Below are 22,936 nucleotides of genomic sequence, written 5' to 3' on the forward strand. Positions count from 1 at the left end.
TTTTTTAATGGTATTTTTAAAGTTTATCTTTGGTCATTTAATCAGTAATTTATCTTTTCTGAGACCTCGTCATCATTTTGTTTTTTTGTTTTTTTCTTCACTTATTCAATTATTGCCCATAAAACCAGGTAAGACTGAAGGATTTCCAGATATTTGTGTCTGACATTCGTCATCTTCTCCATCCTAGATACTCCTCTGATGGTGAGGAGCAGCAGTGACTCGGCGTTGGCTCCTCCCCTTGAGAAGATCCCCACACCTCCACCTGATGATCCCGACTCCAGGCCTCCTGAAGCTGTGAGGCTTTTCTCATTCCTGAATGTTTTTGTCTTCTTCTCTGAAACCAAAGCCTCGTTTCTGGGTCAGCTGCCTCTCTTTTCCCGAGTGAGTCAGCAGTGGTTGATGGGTAGTTTTTACAAACAGATGAAGCCATCTTTGCTCCATCAGAGGAAAAACGCCGCGTCTCTCCTCCGGTCCGGCGCCGCGCCGCGGGCTCTGCTTTAAAAGGGTCAGCTCCGACTGCCCTCCGCCTTTTCTGCCATTAAGCAAACTTTTTATCCGCTATGTTCTCTTTTGGGGGGGCGGCGGAAGGTCACGTTGCAGGAAAACACAGACATCAGCGGGCGGCGAGTAAACACCGACGTATTTCATGTCAGAAAACATGGACGCGATGTGCTTCAAGCTGCATCTGCCAGTGACAAACCAGCTTCATTCAAGAGGTTGGAGGTTCTTCAGTGTTGAAGCTTCACACCTGTGGGTTTGAAATCCTCTTTACACTCCGTGTCCCGATGAGGATCCTGGTCGCCATGGTGCTCAGCATCAGGACCGTCCTGCTTCTGCGTTTGAAATATAAAATGTGTCATTTAAATATGAGAACGCCTTTAAAGCTAAACGTTTTATCTTGAATTTTGTTGTAATTTGAAATAATTAAAGTAAGTTTAGCAAAAAATAAGGATAAATGGAGCCCCAACATCAATGAGCATTGATCATTTTTAGCCCCGCCCCTTCCTGAGATTATAATCCAAATTGGGAAGTTTACATAAAAACAAACACATTTAAATACTTAATGTTTCATTTATTGCTTCAAAAACACACACAAAAAATACAGAATTTTATTTTTTCTTTTACTAATTATATGAAAAAATCTGTTTGTTTTTGAATATTTACCTGAACACAGTTAACAAACTCAATAACATAGAGAGCCAAGATCCAAAACACACCTTTGGTCAAACAGGATAAACATTTATTGAACACAATAGAACTACATTTTAAAACTTTGAAACTGTAACTTTTTAACATAATTATGAACTAGATAAATGGCATTAGCTGTGATAATGCTAATGTGAATGCTGTAAGCTGAATTTGGTCACTGAAGATGCTGAAATTGATAGCTAAAAACGCTGAAGCTGATAGTTGAAAATGCTGAAGCTGAAAGGGAGCTAAAATATCTGTTTCTTTTGTAGATTGGTTGAATATTTCTTTCCTGCAGGCTCTTAGTCTTAGTTCTTGGTCTTAGTCTTGAATTTTGATATCTGAGCCTTTCGTTCGGATCAAATAATGGAAACAAACATCGGCAGAACCAATCATTGTGCAACTCTACGCTGAATGAAGACCACAAGTTGAAGAAAAGAACAACAAAAAAAAGTATGTTCAATTATCACGGCACAGACCACAAGCAACAAGGTAAGAAACTAGTTTTGATCATTCATAAAATTGGAATAAATAAGTAAAAAGGGAAATAGGCTGAGAAATGGTCTTAATCTTTGCTATACAAAGTTTTCCTTAAAAGATTTAAAATTTAACTTCAGGAAACATGTAGGAACCCAGATTTCTTATTTCTGCAGAGAAAGATAGAAAGATGGTAAAATATTTAAATATTTATATATACATATATATATATATATATTTAAAATGGTTTATAATGTGTCAATGAGAAGAAACAGAAAAAAATGAATGAGAAAGAATACAAATCACATTCAATTTTAAAAAATGTTTAAAACTGAAAAATGCAACAAAGTTGAATTCAAATAACTTTATTTATAAAGCGCCAGTTTACAACTGAGATTGATTCAAGAAAAAGCATAAGATTGAGCTGAATTAATCAAACTGGATTAATATGCGATTAAAATAGTTTGTATAAAGCCTGACGGTGCACTCACACCGGACGCGGTGAAGTTTCAATGACACGATCCGACCAATCAGGGACTCAGATTTGAGCTTGTTCCGTTTTCAGTGACTAGATCAAAGGGTAGGAATAAACATTCAAGATGGCGGCTCGATGCGATGATCATCAACTTCCGTTTTTTCCTAACACACTGGGCCGCTAGGTTCCCGGAGACGGACCCGGTTACTGTTGGGCGAAGATAGATCACCAGGATGGACGGTTACGCTAGCCAGCCGCCCGGTGGATAGCTTAGCGAGCTTAGCGAGCTACTGTGCGTGTACCATTGTCCTATATTTAGACATTTCGCATGTTAAATTTGCGCACGCCGCCTCTATTTGGACGTAATGTTGCACCGCTCTGCTCAAAGTCTGTGATTTGGCGGCATTTTGGATACAAGACGTCCGACGATGAGCAGAAGATAGAAATATGTAAATGATGCTAACAAGCTATTCTAGCACGAATGCTAACACAACAAACCTTCGATCACTCAAGGAAAGTCCACGAAAATGAACATTTGAGATTACAAAAATAAGAGATAAAGTATCTGAGCACTCGGATTCTGTGGATCTGCTCCCGAAAATTTGAGTATGAAAATCACTGATTCACGATCTTTATAAATATGATATGGTCAAATATTGATCACTCTGAAATACAGAATAATGTTGGATTTTAATTAATGACCTAAAACAAAGCAGAATGAGTGGCGCTACTGTCACAGGAAGTAAACAAATCTTCAAAATAAAGTGTCAGTGAAGTATCCTGTTTTCAAAGTAAAACTAGCGAGAGCTTTTTTTAATAACTGAAAACATACTTTATTGTTTTATATCGTGATATATATTGTTATTGTGATATAAAATAATTTATATCGTGATATAAAATGTTTTCGCCCAACAGGGGGGTCATGTGACTAAGGTTTGACACACCAGCGGATTAAACCAGAGGTTTTATTCTTCATGTGATTTGGAACCACAATGACAAAAACACACAATAACACGAAGCCTGGTGTGGACCAAGCAGCACAGTGTGAACGTGTCCTCTTCTCCCTGTTCTTATCGGAGTGTAGTTAATGCTGATAAGACGAGGAACTTCAACTGTCTTAAAGCCTTTCGTCAGCCGTCGGCGATTCCCTGGTGTGATCACCACACACACACCGCAGCGGGAGAGCCCGCTCGGAGGTCGTCACAGCTCCCGGGCTTATCGAGTCCTGGGCCTGATGGACTCCAGAGATCGATACGGTGTCACTTCATCCTCTCTGCAGACTCTCCACCAGCCTCCGTCCACCTCCACACTGCCACAGCCCCACACACTCTAGAGTTGGTTCTATCTTGACGGGGTATTGAAGGCCTGATAAAGTGTAATTTGGGCTGATGGAGTGATGAATATGCGCGCTGCCCCTTTAATTGATCGGTGTGGGGAGAGCGCAGGTTGTTTCTCAGTCTGGGCTGCAGTGCGGCTAATGAAAGAGCTGAAGAGTGCTAAACAAGCACTCGCTGTTTTAATTGACTCAGACTTGATGCTGCATTTGAACCCAATAAATAAGAGCCTTGCTTTTAGCAGTGACGTGCAGAAATGCCTCTTCGGCTGGACGTTTTCCTTCCTTTTCTCTCAAGTTTTTTTCAGATGTGATCATTAGATTGCAGTAAAGGAGGTGCAGAAAAAATACCAATATCATGACAATGAAAGTCTTTTCAGTTGATGTGTCTTCATCTATAACTGTCAATACTGCTTTAGTTATTGCTACAAACTCTATCATTCTGAAACAAAGGCTTGTAGAAAAGGATATTTCTAAGATCGACTTTGTTTGTTCTAGTTAAAGTCAAGGCCCAGGGGCCGGATCCGGCCCTCCAGATCATTTTATTTTATTGTTATTAATGACATGATGTTATCTTGTCTAATTTTGAAATTTTATAATTTTAACTAAAGATATATTTATGGAGAGTAAAATATTGAAAGTTATTTAAGGTTTAAGTTGATTTATTCAGGAATAATATTCTTGACTTTTTATTATTCATAATTATGTTAAACAGTTACAGTTGTAAAGTTTTAAAAATTGACATTCTGCTATCTTTGTGGAGTATTTCGGTATTTAATAAGATTTTTAGGTTGTTTTGGAGTTTAGCTAATATTTACATGCTAGCTGTTTTGTCTAATTTGGGCTTTTTCAGTTTTGTAAGCTAGTCTGAAGTTTAGCCATTTTTTTCAGCTACACACTAGCTGTTTTGGTTTTTAGCGGTTTTAAGGTATTAAAAATTGTCTTTCTGCTAGATTTTTTGACTATTTTGGCATTTACTAAGATTTTTTTAGGCTATTTTGGAGTTTAGCTAATATTTCAGCTACATGCTAGCTGTGTTGGCTAATTTGGGCTTCTTTTTTAAAGCTTTTTTTAGGCTGTTTTGGAGTTGGACTAATATTTACACATTGTGTAAATAAATACTGTTGTGGCTAATTTGGGTTTTTTTTTTTTGATATTTTGGAGTTTAGCATTTTTTTTTCAGCTACATCTTAGCTCTTTTGGCTAACATATATATTAGGCTAATTTTGTATATAACTAATATTTTAGCTGGCTATCAGCTTCAGTATTTGTAGCTATCAATTTCAGCATTTTCACCTATCAGCACTAGCATATTCAGCTGCCAAATTCAGCTTACAGCATTCAAACTATCATTATCACAGATAATGCTTCATATCTAGTTCATAATTATGTTAAAAAGTTATGGTTTTAAAGTTTTAAAATGTTGTTTGTTTAATAAATTTTTCTCCTGTTTGGTAAGGTGTGTTTTGGATTTTGGCCCCTTGTGTGATTGAGTTTGACACCCCTGATCTAAATGAAACTTGTGGCCCCGCCCAATGTGTTTTCAACAACACAAATACAATCTTTTTTAAAGTGCATTGTTTCGTTTGCTCCAGATTCACAACTATTTGTATAAAGAAATGCTCAGAAATGGTTAAGTCTGGGTTTACAGCCATGCACAGGAATGAGTCAACATAAACTTAACATGAGTCATCAGTGCCATCTTTCTGGATGCTGAGTCATGGTAGTTTATCTTTCTGTGTGCATTCGTAGTTTTGCCCTTAACTGCTTTAGTCTTATTTTTAACTCTTCCGTCCTCCTTGGCTTGTTTACATTAAAAGTGGGGTCATCTGGACCCCACAAGACAGTGCACAAAAGTATTTATCATTGATTTTTGAGTTTCATTAATGTCCATGACAGACATAAAATCCTGTCAACCTTTGTCCACATTTGTTATGGAAGGAATCACAAATCAATATGTGGTTGGAGTCATCTCGACCCCAAAGAGAGCGGAGGGGTTAAAGAGAGTAGAAGAACTATGAGGCTTGATGGAGTTCTGAACTGAAATTTGGAGTCCCACAGGGTACGATTTTTGGGACCTTTTTTTTTACCGCTTTCTTCCTTTGGTCTCCATCCTTAGAAATAAAAATACTGGCAATTTCTTTTACTGCTATACTCCTTCTTAAGGAAGCTGTTTCTTTATAGACCCTCTCAATCACTTTTTAAAAAAAATCTATTTTAAGTGTTCCGAGTGGTCTTTTAATTATAATTATGCCATTTTTAGCCAAAATAAAAAAATCTGTGTTATTTTCTAGAACATAATTTCTACAGCGTGGTAGGAGTTCATTTGAAATTCACTTCTAAATTGATGTTGGGACTGTTGGTGCGGAGTAGCACCATCCATCGTCATCGTCCCCCCACTTGCTTACAGCCCCTCAAATCTCCAAGCTAACATTAGCAGTGCTCCAAATTAGCCTATAAAACCTCAACAGATGAAAAATTAGCCAAAAATGTTAGCATGTTGTGAAAATATTAGCTGAACATCGAAATTTCCATTAAAAAACCCCAGCAGATAACAAATTAGCCAAAAATGTTAGCATGTTGCCAAAATATTAGCTAAACTCCATCCACAGAAACTACAGAACGAAGCAGGAGAATTGCTATAGAGCGAATGCTTACTAAGCAATCACACAACTAAAAAAATTCAGAGCTAGACAAAAATATGCTGTGGCTTTGTGGTTTAATTTAACATCTTATTTAGATTTGCGTCCGTTTGTTTTTCTCATTCTGGTCTAAACTGTGTCATAGTTCAGATGAGCTTTGACGCCGACCAAAAGAAGCCAACTTGAGTCCATCTTTTATTTTTTATTTATTCCCACCCGGCTCCTCTCCAGAATGATGGGTTCTCCTGCCTGAAGTTCTGCTCTGCATCCGTGATTATTTCCTGACACTTGTGAAATCCGGCCGCAGTGGCAGCCGGCTGATGTGATGTATATGATGAGGGTCAGGGAGCAGGGAGGGGTAGGGACAGCGAAGCCGCCATCCGCCGCAGATGAACACTTTTGGTTGAGGAAAAACACACAAAAGAAGAACACACTTCATTACTCATCTGTTTGACTACAAGCTCTCCCTCTTTCCCACAAACACATCGTCGACACACACCGCCGTGTCACAGGAACGCGCTCCTGACAACCAACAACTGCTAACATTCAGAAACACGACGACGGACGAGACAACCTGACAGGATTCCCAATTTATCCGAGTTTTTCATCCTTGAGCGTCTCTAAGGAAACGGACAAACCCAAGAGATTTTCTTATAAATTCAATCCTGGACTGAAGGACCAGATTGTTTTCGCAATTCTTTTCTCTTACGGCGCCTTTGAGTTAAGTCTACACCCACAACCAAATGTCATTGACCTCTGACCTCAGGAAGAGGCCACCATATTAAGAAAAAAAAAAAAACTGTAAGTAAATTACACAAATGTAAGATCCTCCAAGGTCCTTCAATCTATCACCTCCTAGCGCCATAAAAATCATTCATTTTAAAGTTTGTGGATTTTGAACTGCGTTTTTTTACTGGAATGCTGTGAAAATGTTGAACATGAATCCCTGGCTCAAGCTGAGCGAAACAATATAACATACAACAGGACTGTGGACGTGGTTAGCAAAAAAACCTACGTTGCTAAGGAAATCCAAAATTTTACTTTAGCCAATTCTTCTAAAAACTGCATAGATGTGTTCATCACCACCTGGGGACCAAAAAATAAAATGGTTGCTATGGAGACAAAGTCAACAGAAAGACCTTTATTTAGAAAAAAATTGACTTTTTTTTATAAGTTATATGCTGCTCTGACCAGGGTGGTAGGGGCAGAAGGGGAGGGGGAGGGGCGTGTAGCAGCTGCTCAGCCAGGAAAGGCGGGTCAAAGGGGGGACAGCAAGAGCGGGGGTGGGTAGCATCTTCAAGCCTTAGTTTTATTTCTGTGGAGCCATTCTGAGGCCATTAAGATTTTAGACCCTTTTGAAAACTATTTAAAAAAAAATTACAGCATCTGAAACTTTCTGCAATTCTAATTTCATTTTTAACTTCAGATTTTCTGTTCTTGGGTTTCAAAATTAAAAATTTCAGCTTCAAATCTTTTTTTCACATTCCACTTTTTTCTTTTTTTTCTCTCTGGTTTCAAATCAGAAAATTTAAGGTTTGAATCTTTTGGCCCCATTGTGGCGCTTGGAGGCGGGGCTCACACAAAGGACCAATCAAAGCCGATGAGGGTGGTAACCTCAGTCCTGGTGCATTCACTGACTCTGGGAAATTACGGTTAGAAAATGTCTGTACTATCATAGTCTTGTGTTGTTCATAGACGGGTGTAGGAAAAATGTTGTCGCATACGGGCGTCAAAACGCTGTTATTTTTAAATAAAAAAGCTAAGACCAAAGCTATATTTCAAGTTGTCTGTTTTGGCTGACTGGTTAACACAGTTGGACTTACCCTTTTCTCATGTGGAAATCGTGAGTCCCCAGAGTTAGTGAATGCACCAGGACTGAGGTTACCCCCGTCGATTATGATTGGTCTTTCATATTAGCCCCGCCCCCACTCGCCTGAATAGAGCCAAAAGTTTAGAATCTGAGATTTTCAGATTTGCAAGTGTTGAATCTTAAAAAAAAATTCAAACTGAAATTTTGAGTTTTGAAACCAAAAACCAGAAAATCTGAAGCTGAAAATGATTGCAGGAAGTTTAAGACACTTTAATGCCAAGCACCAATATTTCAAAGTTTCAAACCTTATTTCCCAATATCATTCAGTCTGAAGTTTCAGTTTGACAGCTTCACAGGAACAATCGAATGTATGTGAGGGTTAATCGTTCAAACAAATGAAGGAAAATCTTGAGATTCTGAACCAAATCCATCATTTTCTTAAGATATTTGAAAACATCACTTATTTTTGCATTTATTTGTTTGCATAAGGTGCTCCTCAGAGCCTAACTTACGGTCTAGACCACCAAACATGGCAGCAGCAATGAAAGCCAGCAGCAGCTGAATCTCAGAGGAGCTTCGTTCTGCTGTTGTTGGTCTGACTCAATCTTCTAATCCTCCTCTGCACCCCCTCAACCTATTGTCCACGCCAATGATGCATCTTCATGCAGAAAAACCATCAAATCAACTTGTCCAGCCTCTAAACATTAAAGAACATCTTGTTTCACTCAATGAGAGGAGCTGATTGGCCACAGTCGATCTTGTTAGGGAAGTTCTTGTTTGTTTGTCAGATTGTGCGTTCTCTGACGTCCTCTTCACGTCAAGCAGACACAGGTTCAAATCCTGTCTCCGGTGCATCTCTGTGCTGCAATAGTCTGCATTTTGGTCATGGCGTTACGTGAAGGTGCACAGAAACAAAAAGAGCCTCCGGCTCGTCTTCCTGCCCCCGCACCGAGCTCTCCTTTGTGGGGTAATCTCACGCTGCCCGGATAAGTGGGTCAGCGTTTGTGCAGGCGGCGTTCGCCTCTATAAATACGTCTTTCTGCATCCTAGCAGAGATGTGTTTGCAAGAAGAGTGTGGCTGCAGGATGTCAGATGTACATTTGTGGCAAACAGGTCAGATGGGGAGTTGGGTGTGGCAGCGGCGGCGGGGGAGAGTCTGCTGGTGGGCGGGGGTCATTAGTGCTGGTGACACAATGAAAGTGACGGGGCAGAAAGACCTAATTGCACCCTTCTTGTCTTTACTGGTTTGGGACATTTTTTTCTGTCTTCGTCTCTCCCTGTTCTTCTCTTTTAAAACATTTCTTGACCGTTCCATCCCCGGGGGTTGTTGTTTTGATGACTTAAAATAGTCCTGCGTGACGGAGGGCAGCGGTGGCGGGAGGGGGGTGGAGGTATGGAGGGGTGGGGGTACAGTACGTAAACACTGATGCTTGGTAGAAGCTCAGAGTCCAGCGGGCGGTCGGGCGGGCAGACGCGCCTCCACTCCTGCCAAAGCGATGAGGGTTTTCTGTTAATTGGTGGCGGCGGGCCTCTCGGCGCTTCTCTCGGCGAGGAAGAGTTTGTCACCTGAGCTTCTGTAGTCTCGCTGACTCTAGATATCTGTTTTGGTTTGTTGAAGGAAATCAGCCAGGTTCTGAAGGGGGCCCTGGACAGACTGCGCACAGACAGCCCCACAGCCAAGATGAACCAAGCCAACTACAGGTGAGTGTTGTTGTTGTTCCATCGCATTGAAGGAGCGAACATCACCCCGGAGTGGTGGGACCAGGATTAGCTCCCCAGTCTTTGTTTGTCTGACTGGATTAGGGAGCATCATGGCTGTGTGTGTGCGTCTTTGTGTGTGTTGCTGTGTTTTCTCCACTTTGTCTCTAATATGATGTAATGAACGCCACCTTTTTTCTTTCACAACAAGGCAGATTACTCATTTGTTTTGAGGCTTTTAAATTTCTCCGTAAGATGCAGAAGCGACTGAAGCATCAGGTACACAGATGTGAATGATGAGAGCTCAAAATGCTAACTGAAGATGCAGAAGTATTCCGTCCAGCTAGAAAACCAGCCAGTGCAAAGTTGCCCAGACTTCCCTGTCCCTGGAAGTTGCTCAGACTTCTCTGTCCCTCAAAGTTGCTCAGACTTCCCTGTGCCTGGAAGTTGCCCAGACTTGCTTGATCCCCGGAAGTAACCCAGGCTTCCCTATCCCTGAAGTTGCCAAAAAAATCCCTGTCCCTGGGAGCTGCCCAGACTTCCCTGTCTCTGGTCCTCCAATCCCTCTTGGGGGAACCCTGAGATGTTCTGGGGCATACAAGATGTAGTCTCACCAGCATGTCTTGGGTCTTCCCTGGGGCCAAGCAAACATTTCAATTTGGGCCCCATATGGTTTACCTTTGGGCTGCATTGGTGGGCCCCAGATGGGTTTGTCCGTGGGTTCCATGGTGGCCCCACTTGTGTTTACCCACACTGGCTTGAGTAGCCTGGCTCGACGGGCAGCTGAGGGCGCTAACTCACTACACTGTCCGCCAGGCTGCTTTTTAGGTAGCTACGCTTTCCATCGTGTGGCTGGTTGGCGTAAGTACCCAGACCACTGAGTCCCCACCTAAAGCAATGTAGGTAAACACAGATGGGGTCACCATGAAATCTGCGGACAAACCCTCATGGAGCCCACCAATCCAGCCCAAAAGTAAACCATATGGGACCCACATTGAAATATTTGCTAGGGGCCTCTGCCCAGCGCGCCATGCACGGAACACCTCACAAGGGAGGCGTCCAGGAGGCATTCGGACTAAGGGAGCGTCCAGCCACCCTAAAGAGGAAAGGTATTTTAGACCTTGTTTTTATCGGTCATGACCATCGTGAGTACTAGAACAAAGATCAACTGATAATTAGAGAACTTTGCTTTCTGACTCAACCCTCTTCACCACAATGGACTGATACAGTGATCTCATAGCAGCAGACACTGACAACACTGATGTCACGCTCCAAACAAGACCCCTAAATACTTAAACCATTTCTGTGATCAAGAACCATCGCCTGCAATCCGCTCTAATACATGCTAGAGGTCCCACCTCGATGAAGCCCGCAGGACAACATCATCTGCAAAGAGCAGAGATCAAATTTTGTGGTCCCTTAACCAGACCAACTCCGACCAGCAGTGTCACAGGAAATGTAGACAAATGTTGCAAAATGTTAAAATGATGGTTCCTTTGTGGTCTTTTAAACCAAACTGCCGGGATGCAACAGCAAAAAAAAAAAAAATGTCACATAACAACAACAACGCTTTGTTAGATCTGACAGGTGAATCCATCAGTGCTGCTCTCTAGTCTCAAGTCTCCATCTCTAGTTTTCTGGTAATCTGAAGAATGATATCGTACCGTCAACCTCCCGCAGAGACCCACTGTGATGCAGATAACCTTTATTTTTCTCTTTCGGAATTGCATGGTTAACACTCTTGAGCTGTCACTCAATGGGTTACCATGACAACCTTTGAGTCCAGCCTTTTACCTGTCTGGACCCATGTGGCAAAGGTGCACATCATTTCATCTTCTGCAGCTGAATGAACTCAGGAAATAAATAAATAAAAAAATAAAAAATAGAAGGTCTCCCTCAGTGACTGCAGGGCTCCACTGGAGTGACAGACGCTCATTTCTCAGCGTTTTACCTCGCAGAGGCCTCCTGCGATACAATGCAGCCGGACTACTTCCTGATGCTTCGCCATGGTAACAGATGGTTGGCAGCAGAAGAAACCCAAGGTGAGCCACGGAGGGGGCATTTTTCTGGATCCTGGACTCTTCCCGTCCAGCAGTCGGCCTCTGATGTGGAGGAAGTCGGCCATCTGCCTCGCTGGTGGTTGATCGTTTCATCCAGCGCCCCCACCCCCGTGTGTGTGTTTGTTTGTCAGTGGGATGCTATAACACGTGAGCAGAGCTGCTCCGCATATTAGCGAGCAGCGCTAACAAGCTGCAGTTGCTCCTGATGAGCTTGTTTGTTCAACCCTTTTTTTGTGTGTGTTTGTCCCACCACACATTCTCTGTTCCTACAACTGTAGAAGTAAAAAAAACATCCAGTTTGTGGCCGTCGTGTCTTCCTTGCAGTGTGAGCGCAGCTTTAATGGATGTAAATGCGATGCATGTGTGTTTCTGCGGGTCTTCAATTTAGAGGAATGTGACTGATGGTGTTTGTGAGCGTGCAATAGATGTGGCAATAAGAATGCAAATTGGATGTGTGTGCACGTGCCAGTACAGTATGTGTGTGACCCTGGCGGAGGTTAACGAGAGCCGCTGACAGTGACGGAGGAGCGCGTCGTAATGATCCCAGCTAGTCCTTACGCTCCTGCAGAAGCACAAACCTTGAACTTCAGAGTTCAGCTTCCACTCTGTATTTTTTTTTTTTGTTTTTGGATCTGCATTTACCATCTCAGTTTGAATATTAGTCCTAGCTGGGTGATACGGACGAAATGTCAAGGTCAAAGAGCGCTCAGCGATACTGTGGAATTACAATTTTTATGCCAATTTTTTTCTATGGGTATGCTGCGGGCGACAGGTCATAGCAAACACTCAAACAATTGTGATGTAGGTGAGATGCAGGTATAACATATTGTACGGAATCCTGCAGACTACATGAGGACCCTGTTGATGCTGAGGAAATTAGACAAAGGTTGTGCATTCACCATGTCTAGTGCTGTCCAAATCTATTAATTCCAAAATCGACGTTTTTGTCTACTTTGTCATCTACTGGGTTTTTAGGGTAATTTAGAGTTTTAGCTTCTATTTTAGTAACAAGCCAACATTTTTGGCTAATTTGTTATTTAATGGGTTTTTAGGCTAATTCAGAGTTTAGCTAATATTTTAGCAACATCCTAACGTTTTTTTGCTAATTTATTTACTGGGTCTTTAGGCTAATTTAGAGTTTAGCTAATATTTTAGCAAAATCCTAACTTTTTTTTCTAATTTGTTATTTACTGGGTTTTTAGGCTAATTGAGACTTTAGCTTCTGCTTTAGCAACATGCTAAAGTTTTTGTCTACTTTGTCATCTACTGGGTTTTTAGGGTAATTTAGAGTTTTAGCTTCTATTTTAACAACAAGCCAACATTTTTGGCTAATTTGTTATTTACTGGGTCTTTAGGCTAATTTAGAGTTTAGCTAATATTTAAGCAACATCCTAACGATTTTTTTTTTGCTAATTTGTTATGTACTGGGTTTTTAGGCTAATTCAAACTTTAGCTTCTGCTTTAGCTACATGCTAAAGTTTTTGGCTACTTTGTCATCTGCTGGGTTTTTAGGGTAATTTAGAGTTTTCGCTTCTATATTAGCAAGATGCTAACGTTTTTGGCTAATTTAGTTTACTGATAAATTTTATGCTAATTTGGAGTTTTGCTATTATTTTAGGAACATGCTAATGTTTTTTTGTCTAATTTTTTATATACTAGGTTTTTAATGCTAAATTAGAGTTTAGCTTCTGTTTTAGCTAAATGCTAACATTGTTGGTTTATTTGTTATCTACAGGGTTTTTTTTTTTTTGGCTAATTTAGAGTTTTTCTTCTTTTAAACCAACATGCTAACATTTTTGACCAATTTAGTTACTGAAGAATTTTAGGCTATTTTGGAATTCAGCTAGTAATTACGCAACAAGCTAGCTTTAAGGCTAATTTGGCATTTACTTAGGTAAAAACATTTTTAAAACCCCTTTTGAGAGATATTAGTTTCTTTTTATATTTTTACTTCTCTTCGTGCCAAAAAATAGACACAGTTCATACTTATTTAAAAAAAAAGGTCATAAATGCAAATCCAAATTTCTTGAAGGCTAAAGTCTATCTATGCGGCTCCTTCTTGGTTTTGTCTGAAGAAAACAAACCCAAATGGCTCTTTAACTGTTAAAAGCTGTTTGAGTCGGTTTCTTTATGATCAACCACACTATAAAGGAGAGCAAATTATAACAAGTAATTGTGTCTTACTTTGAAAGAACTTGTTAGTTCCGTCAACGTCCGACAGTTTAGTAAAAAAACTGATCTTTATTAAAAAAAATAAAAAAATCCTTAAATAGTTATTGATAGCATCTTTAAATGTCCACACACTGTAAAAATCAATACAGCACAGAGTTCTGCGCTCACCCGCCCCTCATGTCTGCGTCTCCAGCATCAAAGGCGGCCCTCTCCCCGTTCCTCCGCTGTGATATTGTGCTTGTTCATCTGCTGCTAAAAGCTGCATTTCTGGTCTCTGCCCAGATTATTAGAGAAGCTCATTCTGTTTCATCTCCATCTGCTCCTCCATCCCGCTCCCCTTTTATCTGCTGCTCTTCCCTTTTGTCCACCAGCCAGATTGGGTAGTCAAGAAGCAGCTAGATAAGGGTTGGAGTAGCCACCTGAGTCCCAGTCGCCAACAAACCTCATTATTTTGACAGGACTACCCGCAAGCTTGTTTGTAGCCCTGTCTGTGTAGCCTAAAGGAGAATGCAAATGGATTTTCAAGAAGTTCCAAATAGAAAGGTTGTGAGTCTGTGGGTTGTGTGTTTTACGCTGTCATTTCTCGTGTGTTTTCTCGACAGCTCTTTGACGCGTACCGTTGAGTTCCCAGGTGACCGCGGGCCTCTGGGCATCCACGTGGTCCCCTACTGCTCCTCTCTCAGCGGACGGTGAGCACACACAGACTTTTACTCCAACATTCTTAACAACGTTCATGCTAATTATGTCCGTTTTCTCCCCGACAGGACTCTGGGGCTGTACATTAAAGGCATTGAGGAAAACAGTCGTTCCAGGCGGGAAAAGCTCTTCAGGGAGGACGAGTGCATCGTCCAAATCAACGACACGCCTCTCCTGGACAAAACCTTCGCACAGTAAGAGGCCGACGCCGGAAAATTAGCCTCATTACGGAAGACGAGATCAAAGAAGATCAAAGGAGGAAGAAAGTCTTTAGTCATTAACAGAAAAACATTAAAAAGAAAAGTATGACTATATGTGTGAAGGATCCTCTGATGTACGGTGGCCCTGAAGTCCAAACCAACAAATCAAAACATTTAAAGATCGCAATGACAATGAAAAAAAAAATACATTTTAGAAATCACAACACAATTAGAAAAAAAATAAATGAACAAAAATAAAATATAAAAAAAAATAAGAGACCCTAAAATAGGGCCGTAATGACTACTTGGATATTCCCAATCAGTTCCCAAAAGTTCAAGCACAAATATTCGTCACGTCCAAGATCGCCATTTTGGGATCTTTATAAATACCGTAGAGCACAAGGGGCCAAAATCCAAAACACTACTTAGGTCGCGGGCTGAACAGGATAAACATTTTTTGAACACTCTAAAACTACATTTTTAAAACTGTAACTTTTTAACATAACTATCAAACGATGACTCAAAAATGTTTTGCTGTGCCCAATTTGGACTTCAGGGCCACCGTACTGACTTGTAAACAAAAAGGTCAAATAATGAAAAATAAAGATGTTAAAATACTTTTGAGATAATTATTTAACATAAATAGCCAAAAGGTGTGGTCACATGACCTTTTGTGTTCCAGAATTTGCAATTAAAATGAGTGTAAAGGGACCTGAAGGTGCCTTTTCTTTTTTTTTCTTTTGCTGACAAGCATAGATTTTAATAAAAAGAAACTGCTAAATATTGTGCCAAACCCCCCCTCTTAATCCCTTTTGGGGGTTTTAAAATGAATATGTCTGGAAGAAGTTTTGGACGAGCCTCAGACGAATGTTTCCCTTTTTCCCTTGTGCCATCGGGCAAAAATGAAGCCAAAAAGCAAAAAAAAAAAAAAAAAAGGCAAAAAGTCCCCGTTAGTATCAATGAGCTGCATTAGCACACAGATTTTTTCACATTTCCGAACGATTTGAAGAGATTTGACCCATCAGACAGTTATCACCTCATACCCTAAAAGCTTCATTAAAGAATATATACGATAAGAAGACCTGTCATTGTTGTTGAGGATGCTCCGCCCCTTCCTGTCACTCTGATCATCTATTTCCTGCCCGTCCTATCTCACTCCGTTTCCAATTAGTAGTTTCCTGGTCTTCTGTCTGATTCGGTCCACGGTGTCCCAAACCTCACATTCAGCGCTTTTACTTTGAAATCCTCTTCTGCTGCTTCCTTCTTCTCCTCTGTGGGGTTAAAAATGCCCATGTCAGAGAGATATAGTATGTCCTTTCCATCAAACTCATAAAGTTTATATAAAAGTTTATATCAAATTGATATCAAATTGTTACGTCATCACATTGGAATGTGGAGGTCAAAGGTCACCTGTCAAAATGAGTTTGATGGAAAGGACACACTATGTCTCTCTCATGTCGATTCATATAAATGGGTCTCTGCTTCCCACAGGTCTCAGGAAGTGTTCCGACAAGCCATGGTGTCCCCCTCCGTCTGCCTGGAGGTCCTTCCTGCCGCCAACAAGCCTCGCTACGAGAAGACCCTGATCGGTCAGCTCTTCTCCGACGGCAAGGAGAGCCCCTCCAAAACCAGGAGCCCCATGACGAGCCGAGCTGAGCCGGACGCCAAACAGGATCCGAAGCCGAAGGTCGACGCGAAGCTCTCAGAGGGTCGCAACAAAAGCTTGGAGTCCAACCTGCAGAGCAAACCACAGGTGCAGCCCGCGGAGAGGGCATCCCCCACACCCCCAAGCCCCTCCCCGACACGCAGCCAGAGCCCGCCGGACCCCAAGAGCCCCACTGCCCCAGGCCTGACCACGCTGACCACCCGGAAGGGCGGCAAGAAGATCCGAGTCGACCTGAAGAAAGGTAACTTGAGAGCTAAAAATCCTGTTTTTAAAATGTTCTTGTGGCATTTCTGTGACGATGGAAGACATGTATATAGGAAATGAATCTGTTTCTGAGTATTTCTTTAATCAAATTGTTGTGAATCGAGAGAGAAAATGGGCGGGCCAAAAGCTTTCTGCTCCGCCCCATTCTAATTCATCCAATTGTAGACAAATAGATCCATGAACGTCTTTGTTTTTGTCGTCTGGATTCTGGATCTGAACTGTACAGCTGGATAGCTCTGATATTGGTCACCATCCTTTAGCTATGCTAATGTTAGCTTAGGCTTTTGAGGTGCTATAAGCTAGCAGGAGAGAGTGTAAACAAGGGGTTGATGGGAAATTAGTGGAGGCTATCTTCTGCGCCAACAGTCTATTCGAGGTTAATTCATTTCCGATGAACTCCTGCTGCTCTGCAGAAACTATGTCCTAGTAAACGACAGAAGTTTTTTGATTTTGACTAAAAACAACATAATCATAATGAAACCAAGACTTTTCAGTTACAAACATTTAGTCGCGACTGACAGGTGTCCATTTGGGACCCTTCAAAATAAAAGTCGCGATGGAGTAATTCCTCTAGGAACGAGTCAGCATTAACAAGTCTTCAGTGCCATCCCTCTGGATGCTGACTCATGGTGATTTTACTGTTTGTATTTGTAGTTTTGCCCTCAACTACTTAAGGTTTTATTTTAAAGAGTCGTAGGACTATAAGGCTGGGTGGAGTTCTGAATAATTGGAATCTGGAGTCCCACAGGGTACGATTTTGGGACCTCACCTTTTTTTTTTTTAACTACTTTCTTCCTTTGATTTTCAAAAAATCTGACATTTTCTAGAACATAAAGCAGCAGGATTTCATTAGAAATCCACCTCTGAGTTTTGGGCAGGAACTTTGGTGTGGACTAAGCCCAACCCCATTTCCCATCACCCATCTGTTTACACACTCTCCTGCTAGCTTACAACCCTTCACAACCCCCAAGCTAACATTAGCGGTGCAACAAAAATGATTAACCATGTAGTTATCAAGTCATTGGAATAAATGAATACTCAAAAATCCAATTTTGATTTTAATTTTCTTTAAAAATGTGTCAGAAAAACGTGATTAAAAACGTTAAAAACACCACAAACCAGTCGTCTGGATGCTCCCTGGCGTGTGGGCCGCCGTTCTTCCTCTTTGGAAGTCAATTAAAAAGAAGAACATTTTTTTATTTTTGTCAAAGGAACCTGAACTCTCTAATCTGTCGGATCCTTTTTGCCCAACCACTCCTGGAGTTTGAATGTCTCTGAAATGTAATCGTCCTCCAACAGTGGGATTAAAGGATGGAGAGGTCCAGGGAAAGAAAGGCTGGCTCTCCTTCTTCTCCTCTTTTCTCTTCCAGCATCTTTTCATTCCCTCTTCCTTTGTTTGATGTCTCCCTCTTTCACCTGATGCAAGATCAGAGCTCAGGATATTATTGGCTCCCTAACCCCCCCCGTCCCTCGGCAACAGGCTCTTTCTCCCGGTGATTGACAGGCGGTGGTGGCGGGGGGGTTTAGGTGCGCTAATGTAGGGCAGGCAGAGGCTTAGCTCAGACACCAGATAGCATCGTTCACCGCCGTAGGATGCTGCCGTGGCTTTGCCCCCCCCCCCACATTTCACTCATGGCTTGGGGCTTGTGGGGCCGTGAAAAAGGCAGAGGGGGGGCCTCGGGAACACACTGGTAAAAGAATACCTACCAAGGGTTGGTGTAGAGAAATACCGTCTCAGGTCTTCTTTTGCCCCCCTCCCCTTTCAGTCTGCTCACACGTGAAATTAAAGGCAGTCGCTTTAATCCGGCCGGGATAGGGGTGGACCCCCCCCGCCGCCGGCGCCGGAGGCTGAGCGGGACCCGAGTGGGCCCCGAGTGGCAGCTTCCCGAGCTCCTTGAACTGCAGCTCCGGCGTGTGTTTGCTCCACAGGGACGGAGGGGCTGGGCTTCACCGTGGTCACCAGGGACTCCTCCGTCCACGGCCCGGGGCCCATCCTGGTCAAGAACATCCTGCCGCGCGGCGCGGCCATCAAAGACGGCCGCCTGCAGCCCGGAGACCGCATCCTGGAGGTACGCACGCATCAGCAGTTTGAAGTAACAGACGTGGAGCCGCCCTGCTGGCTAGAAACGGAACTGCTTCCTCACCAGAAGTCATAAAACAGAGAAAAACATAAAGGGTTCAGAAAAAATTCCTTCGATTTGATTTTTTAAAAGTTTTCAAGCAGTTTTTAAAGTTTAATACAATTCCTCCAAATCTGATGTACTGGAAAAAAAGTAGTTTTAAAAAATAAACACTAATCCTAAGAAATAAATCACTAGAAAGTGGTAAAATTCTCTGTCCATTCTTATTTAACAACAGATTTCATAATAAAAGTCAAAACCTAAAAGGAAGGATTTCAACACAAATGGTTAAATAAATGGATAATTAAATGTTTTTTATTTAACATTGATGTACCTTACTGTAGATTATTTTGGTTATAGTGACAGAAAATAAGTGTAATGGGTGGAAATGACTCATTTAAAACAAAATGGGAATTAAATAAGAATATTATTATAAAATCTAGAACTTGCACTTACTCTTGGAGTATAAATCTATATATTTTTTTCCTAAATAAGAATCTATTGAACTTTAACATAATATTCTTAATATAGAACGAAAAAATACTGTAAAATATTTGTTTTTTTTTCTTTCATGAAGCTTTAAAAATACACTCTTTACAACTCCATTAATGGAAGGAATGAAATTCTAATTATTTTAAAGTTTATAAAAGAAAAGTACATTTGCTCTAAAGTAGCGCGAGTGACTGGATACTGAAATTTAAATTTTCTATGATTAGATCATCTGGAGTGAAAGTACAAACCTTCTGTTTACTCCCCAGTATCACTGTGTTTTTAATTTTAAACACATTTAACAAGGTTTTTGTTTTATTAAGTAAATGTTGTTCCATACAAATATATTTTTTTGAACACTTTAGTTTAAATAACTAAGCTCTGTTACATTTTCTATTTCTACACCTTTAAGTTCAACCAAAGCTTATTTCTGTTAAACCAATTTTTCATTTTAATAATTTGGTTTTCAGCCTCTTCTGTTAAACGTTTTAAAATTATATTCAGAACAAAAAAGAGTTGTGTCGTCTGCAAATAAAACAACATTCAGTAAAAATGTATTTTAGATACAGAATGGAAAGAAGTGTGAACCCAAGAGGTGATCCTTGTGGAACGCCACTTTTAATATCCATGTATTTGGAAGTTTTACCTGCAAAATGTTTCCATTATTTTCTTTTTGTATGTTTTTTTAGTCTTAAAATGATTGTTGAAGTTTTTTTAAAAATAATAATCCTTATTTTTAGATCCTAGTTCCTAACGAGACAAAAATAAAATTTTCTGTGCTGATTTAGAGAAAGTAGTGGAAGTTAGAAGAACTTCAAACCTGTTCAAACATCCTGAATGTCTGAAAACAAAAATCTTTGTCAGGATAAAGTAGTTTGCAGTGTGACAACTTGTCTCTTTGACGCTTCAGCTCAACCATAAAAGGCACTAAAAGAAGAGTTTACTGAGTTACAAGCTTTTCAAGTTAAAGTTCTTATTTTTGTGTGAAACCGACTGAGATGTTTAACCACTTAACCTGTTTCCAAGCATGTCGTCATTTTCATTGAGTTGTGTGAAATTTATGCATCTTTTGAGGCTTAAATTAAAGCTCTATAGAACTGGAAACGTGTAGATTTTTGCGTTCAAATTAAAAACATAAAAAACAAAGATAAAAAAATAAGATTAGCATGATTTATAAATATAAATATGTAAATACAGTCAATTAAAATCTATTTTTATTGACTCTGCCTTTGTATTTGTCTTGTTTTCTCCTGAGCTTTAATGCAGGAAACTCTTGAAGAACAAAGAAAATGCAGATGAACTCCCGGATGAACGCTTCTATCCTAACGAGCCGTGTGCTTCCCCGTCAGGTGAACGGCGTGGACATGATGGAGCGCAGCCAGGAGGAGCTGGTGGCCATGCTGCGCAGCACCAAGCAGGGCGAGAGCGTCCGCCTGCTGGTGGCTCGGCCGGACGACGGCTTCCTGCCGCGAGAGCTGGTACCCATCATGCACCTCTCTGCTCACTTCCTCTTTCAGACATGGCCCCCACCCAACCCCTCCCAGGGACACGCTCCGACCTTCCTGCCCCGCTCCCTCTCTCGTCTTTGTTGACTCAGGGATGCTACAGGAAGTCGCACTCGCAAGGTGCGGCGGCCTGGCAGGAAATGTACAAGCGTGTCCGCTCGTGTGCCCCCCCCCCACTGTTTACCTGTTGATAGTGGGGGTCAAAGAGGTCAAAGTCCAGCCTGTGACCCAGTTTGGGAGTCTCAAGTCACCTGGTCCCTCGCCGTCCCGCACATCCTGATAACACACAGTCCGTCCTCTGTGGTTACTCTCACGGCTTCAAAGCTCTTTGATAAGATGTGTAGTACTTTGTAGTGACTGAGACGCACTCACACCTCCAGTGTGGCGCACACACACACACACACACACACGCACACACACGGGCGCTTGATAAAAACTCAAACACGGTCGCCGGCTCGTGTAAACACCAAAGTCTCTGCTCCCCAAAAATAGTTTGCCCTCATTAATGGCCCGCCAGTCTTGGCATAACAAGTGCACTTTGAAGAGCTGCTGCCGTGGCGGCGGCGGCGAACGCTCGCTTCTGTTTGTGCTCAAGAGAGGCTTGAAGAGGGGAGGGGGGTGTGAGGGAGAAGCTTCACTCCTGTTGTAGCTCCTGGAGCCCCGTGAGATGTGAGCTTATCTTCAGCGCGCTCCTCCTCCTCCTCCTCCTCCTCCTCCAGAAAGATGTTTTCATGTCCCTGAAACACACTCACACTTGAGGGCCACACAGGGGCACTGCGGGGGCTCTGACTGCCCCCCCCCACGCTCACTCCAAGGCATGAAGCCTCACAAGAAGACCTGGACCTGCAAATCTGTGAAAAAATGACCTGAATCCCCTCAAATTTAGCAGAATCTTTTCTTTTTCTAAACATTTGCATACATTTATTTTAGCAACCAAATAAAATAATTATTTTTTACAATTAAACAAAACTTTAACACATTTTTTTTTAAAATTCCTTAAAAAATTTTCTATTTTCTTCTCATTTCAGACTCAAATTTTCATTTAAATTTAGACCTGAGCTCCAGATTTGTGACTCTAGTTCAGAGGTCTTCAACCTGCAGCTCCAGATCCACATGTGGATCTTTCATCTCTCCATGGTGTCTCCTTGGACAAACATGAAATAAGTCATGGAGACTGCTGATCCAGACATGTCGACCATCAGAGTCAGCAGCTCCAAAACTACCTAAAGAAAACAAAGAAACAAAGCCAGCAAACTAAGACTACCAAGATACAAACTAAAACAACAAAACCCAGCAGAGTAAGACTGCTGAGGACAAAGAGGGAAAAAAAAACAAAAAGAAAAGATTTATTTTAAAGTAAGAATTACTTAATTAGCATTTACTTAATTTAGATTAGTTACATTTATAAATTGATAGTTAAAGGGTTAGTAATGGGGTTGTGGGTCATTTTCGGTGTAAACTGTATTTCGCCTTAAATTTACCATTTCCAAATGTTTTGGCGTGTTTTGAGCAAGAAATATTGAAATAAAACGGCATTTTTGAGGCCAAATTTGGCAAACCTGTCTCTTCCAGGTAAAAAGCTCTGTTTTGGTCACGTGGTGCGTGTGACGTCAGAGGGGTCAACATAGCAAGATGGCTTCTCCTTTGCGTGTCGGAGCTAGCGATAGCGGCGATATTTCAAGGTCCACAATTCTGTCTTCAGACTCAGATTGTGGAAACATTTGTTCTGAAAGTGACGCTGATTCAGAGGCGCCGGGTGTTTTGATGTTTGAATTTTTAGAATGCCGATGAAACTGAAAGCTGTCCGTTTATCAGAGCCATGCTCGAAGCTGGAAGACGTGGAGCATCTCGTGAAGCTTTATTTACAGATCGGAACCTTTTGGCGACTCTAAATCAACTCATTAATGACGCTGACTATCCGGGTCGGTAATGCAGAGTTTCATATGCAAAATAAAGAGCTTAGAGACATGTTTGCAGGACCGTCCGCCACTTTATTATTATTTATTTATTCACTTATTTAATCACTTTATTCTCATACCCAGAAGCTCTTTCACCACCTTACTGCATGTCTCTGACGTGTGGAGAAAAAAATGAGCATGTAAACAGTCCTTCGCCCCGTTCTCCACATGAATCGTCCCGTT

At 41.4% G+C, this 22,936-nt stretch overlaps 1 protein-coding gene across 1 annotated transcript in view; it reads left to right on the forward strand.

Moving 5' to 3' along the window:
- The window catches only part of pard3ba (par-3 family cell polarity regulator beta a), a gene marked incomplete at its 5' end in the record, with an annotated part of 206,020 nt that overhangs the window by 51,332 nt on the left and 131,752 nt on the right, over positions 1 to 22,936 (forward strand). The window contains 7 exon segments of the mRNA XM_024294332.2: positions 188 to 294; positions 9,544 to 9,626; positions 14,458 to 14,544; positions 14,620 to 14,745; positions 16,243 to 16,658; positions 18,611 to 18,750; positions 20,640 to 20,768. Coding sequence (XP_024150100.1) covers positions 188 to 294; positions 9,544 to 9,626; positions 14,458 to 14,544; positions 14,620 to 14,745; positions 16,243 to 16,658; positions 18,611 to 18,750; positions 20,640 to 20,768 — 1,088 coding nt within the window.

The sequence above is a fragment of the Oryzias melastigma genome, linkage group LG2 (genome assembly GCF_002922805.2).
Source record: "Oryzias melastigma strain HK-1 linkage group LG2, ASM292280v2, whole genome shotgun sequence".
NCBI lineage: Eukaryota > Metazoa > Chordata > Actinopteri > Beloniformes > Adrianichthyidae > Oryzias > Oryzias melastigma.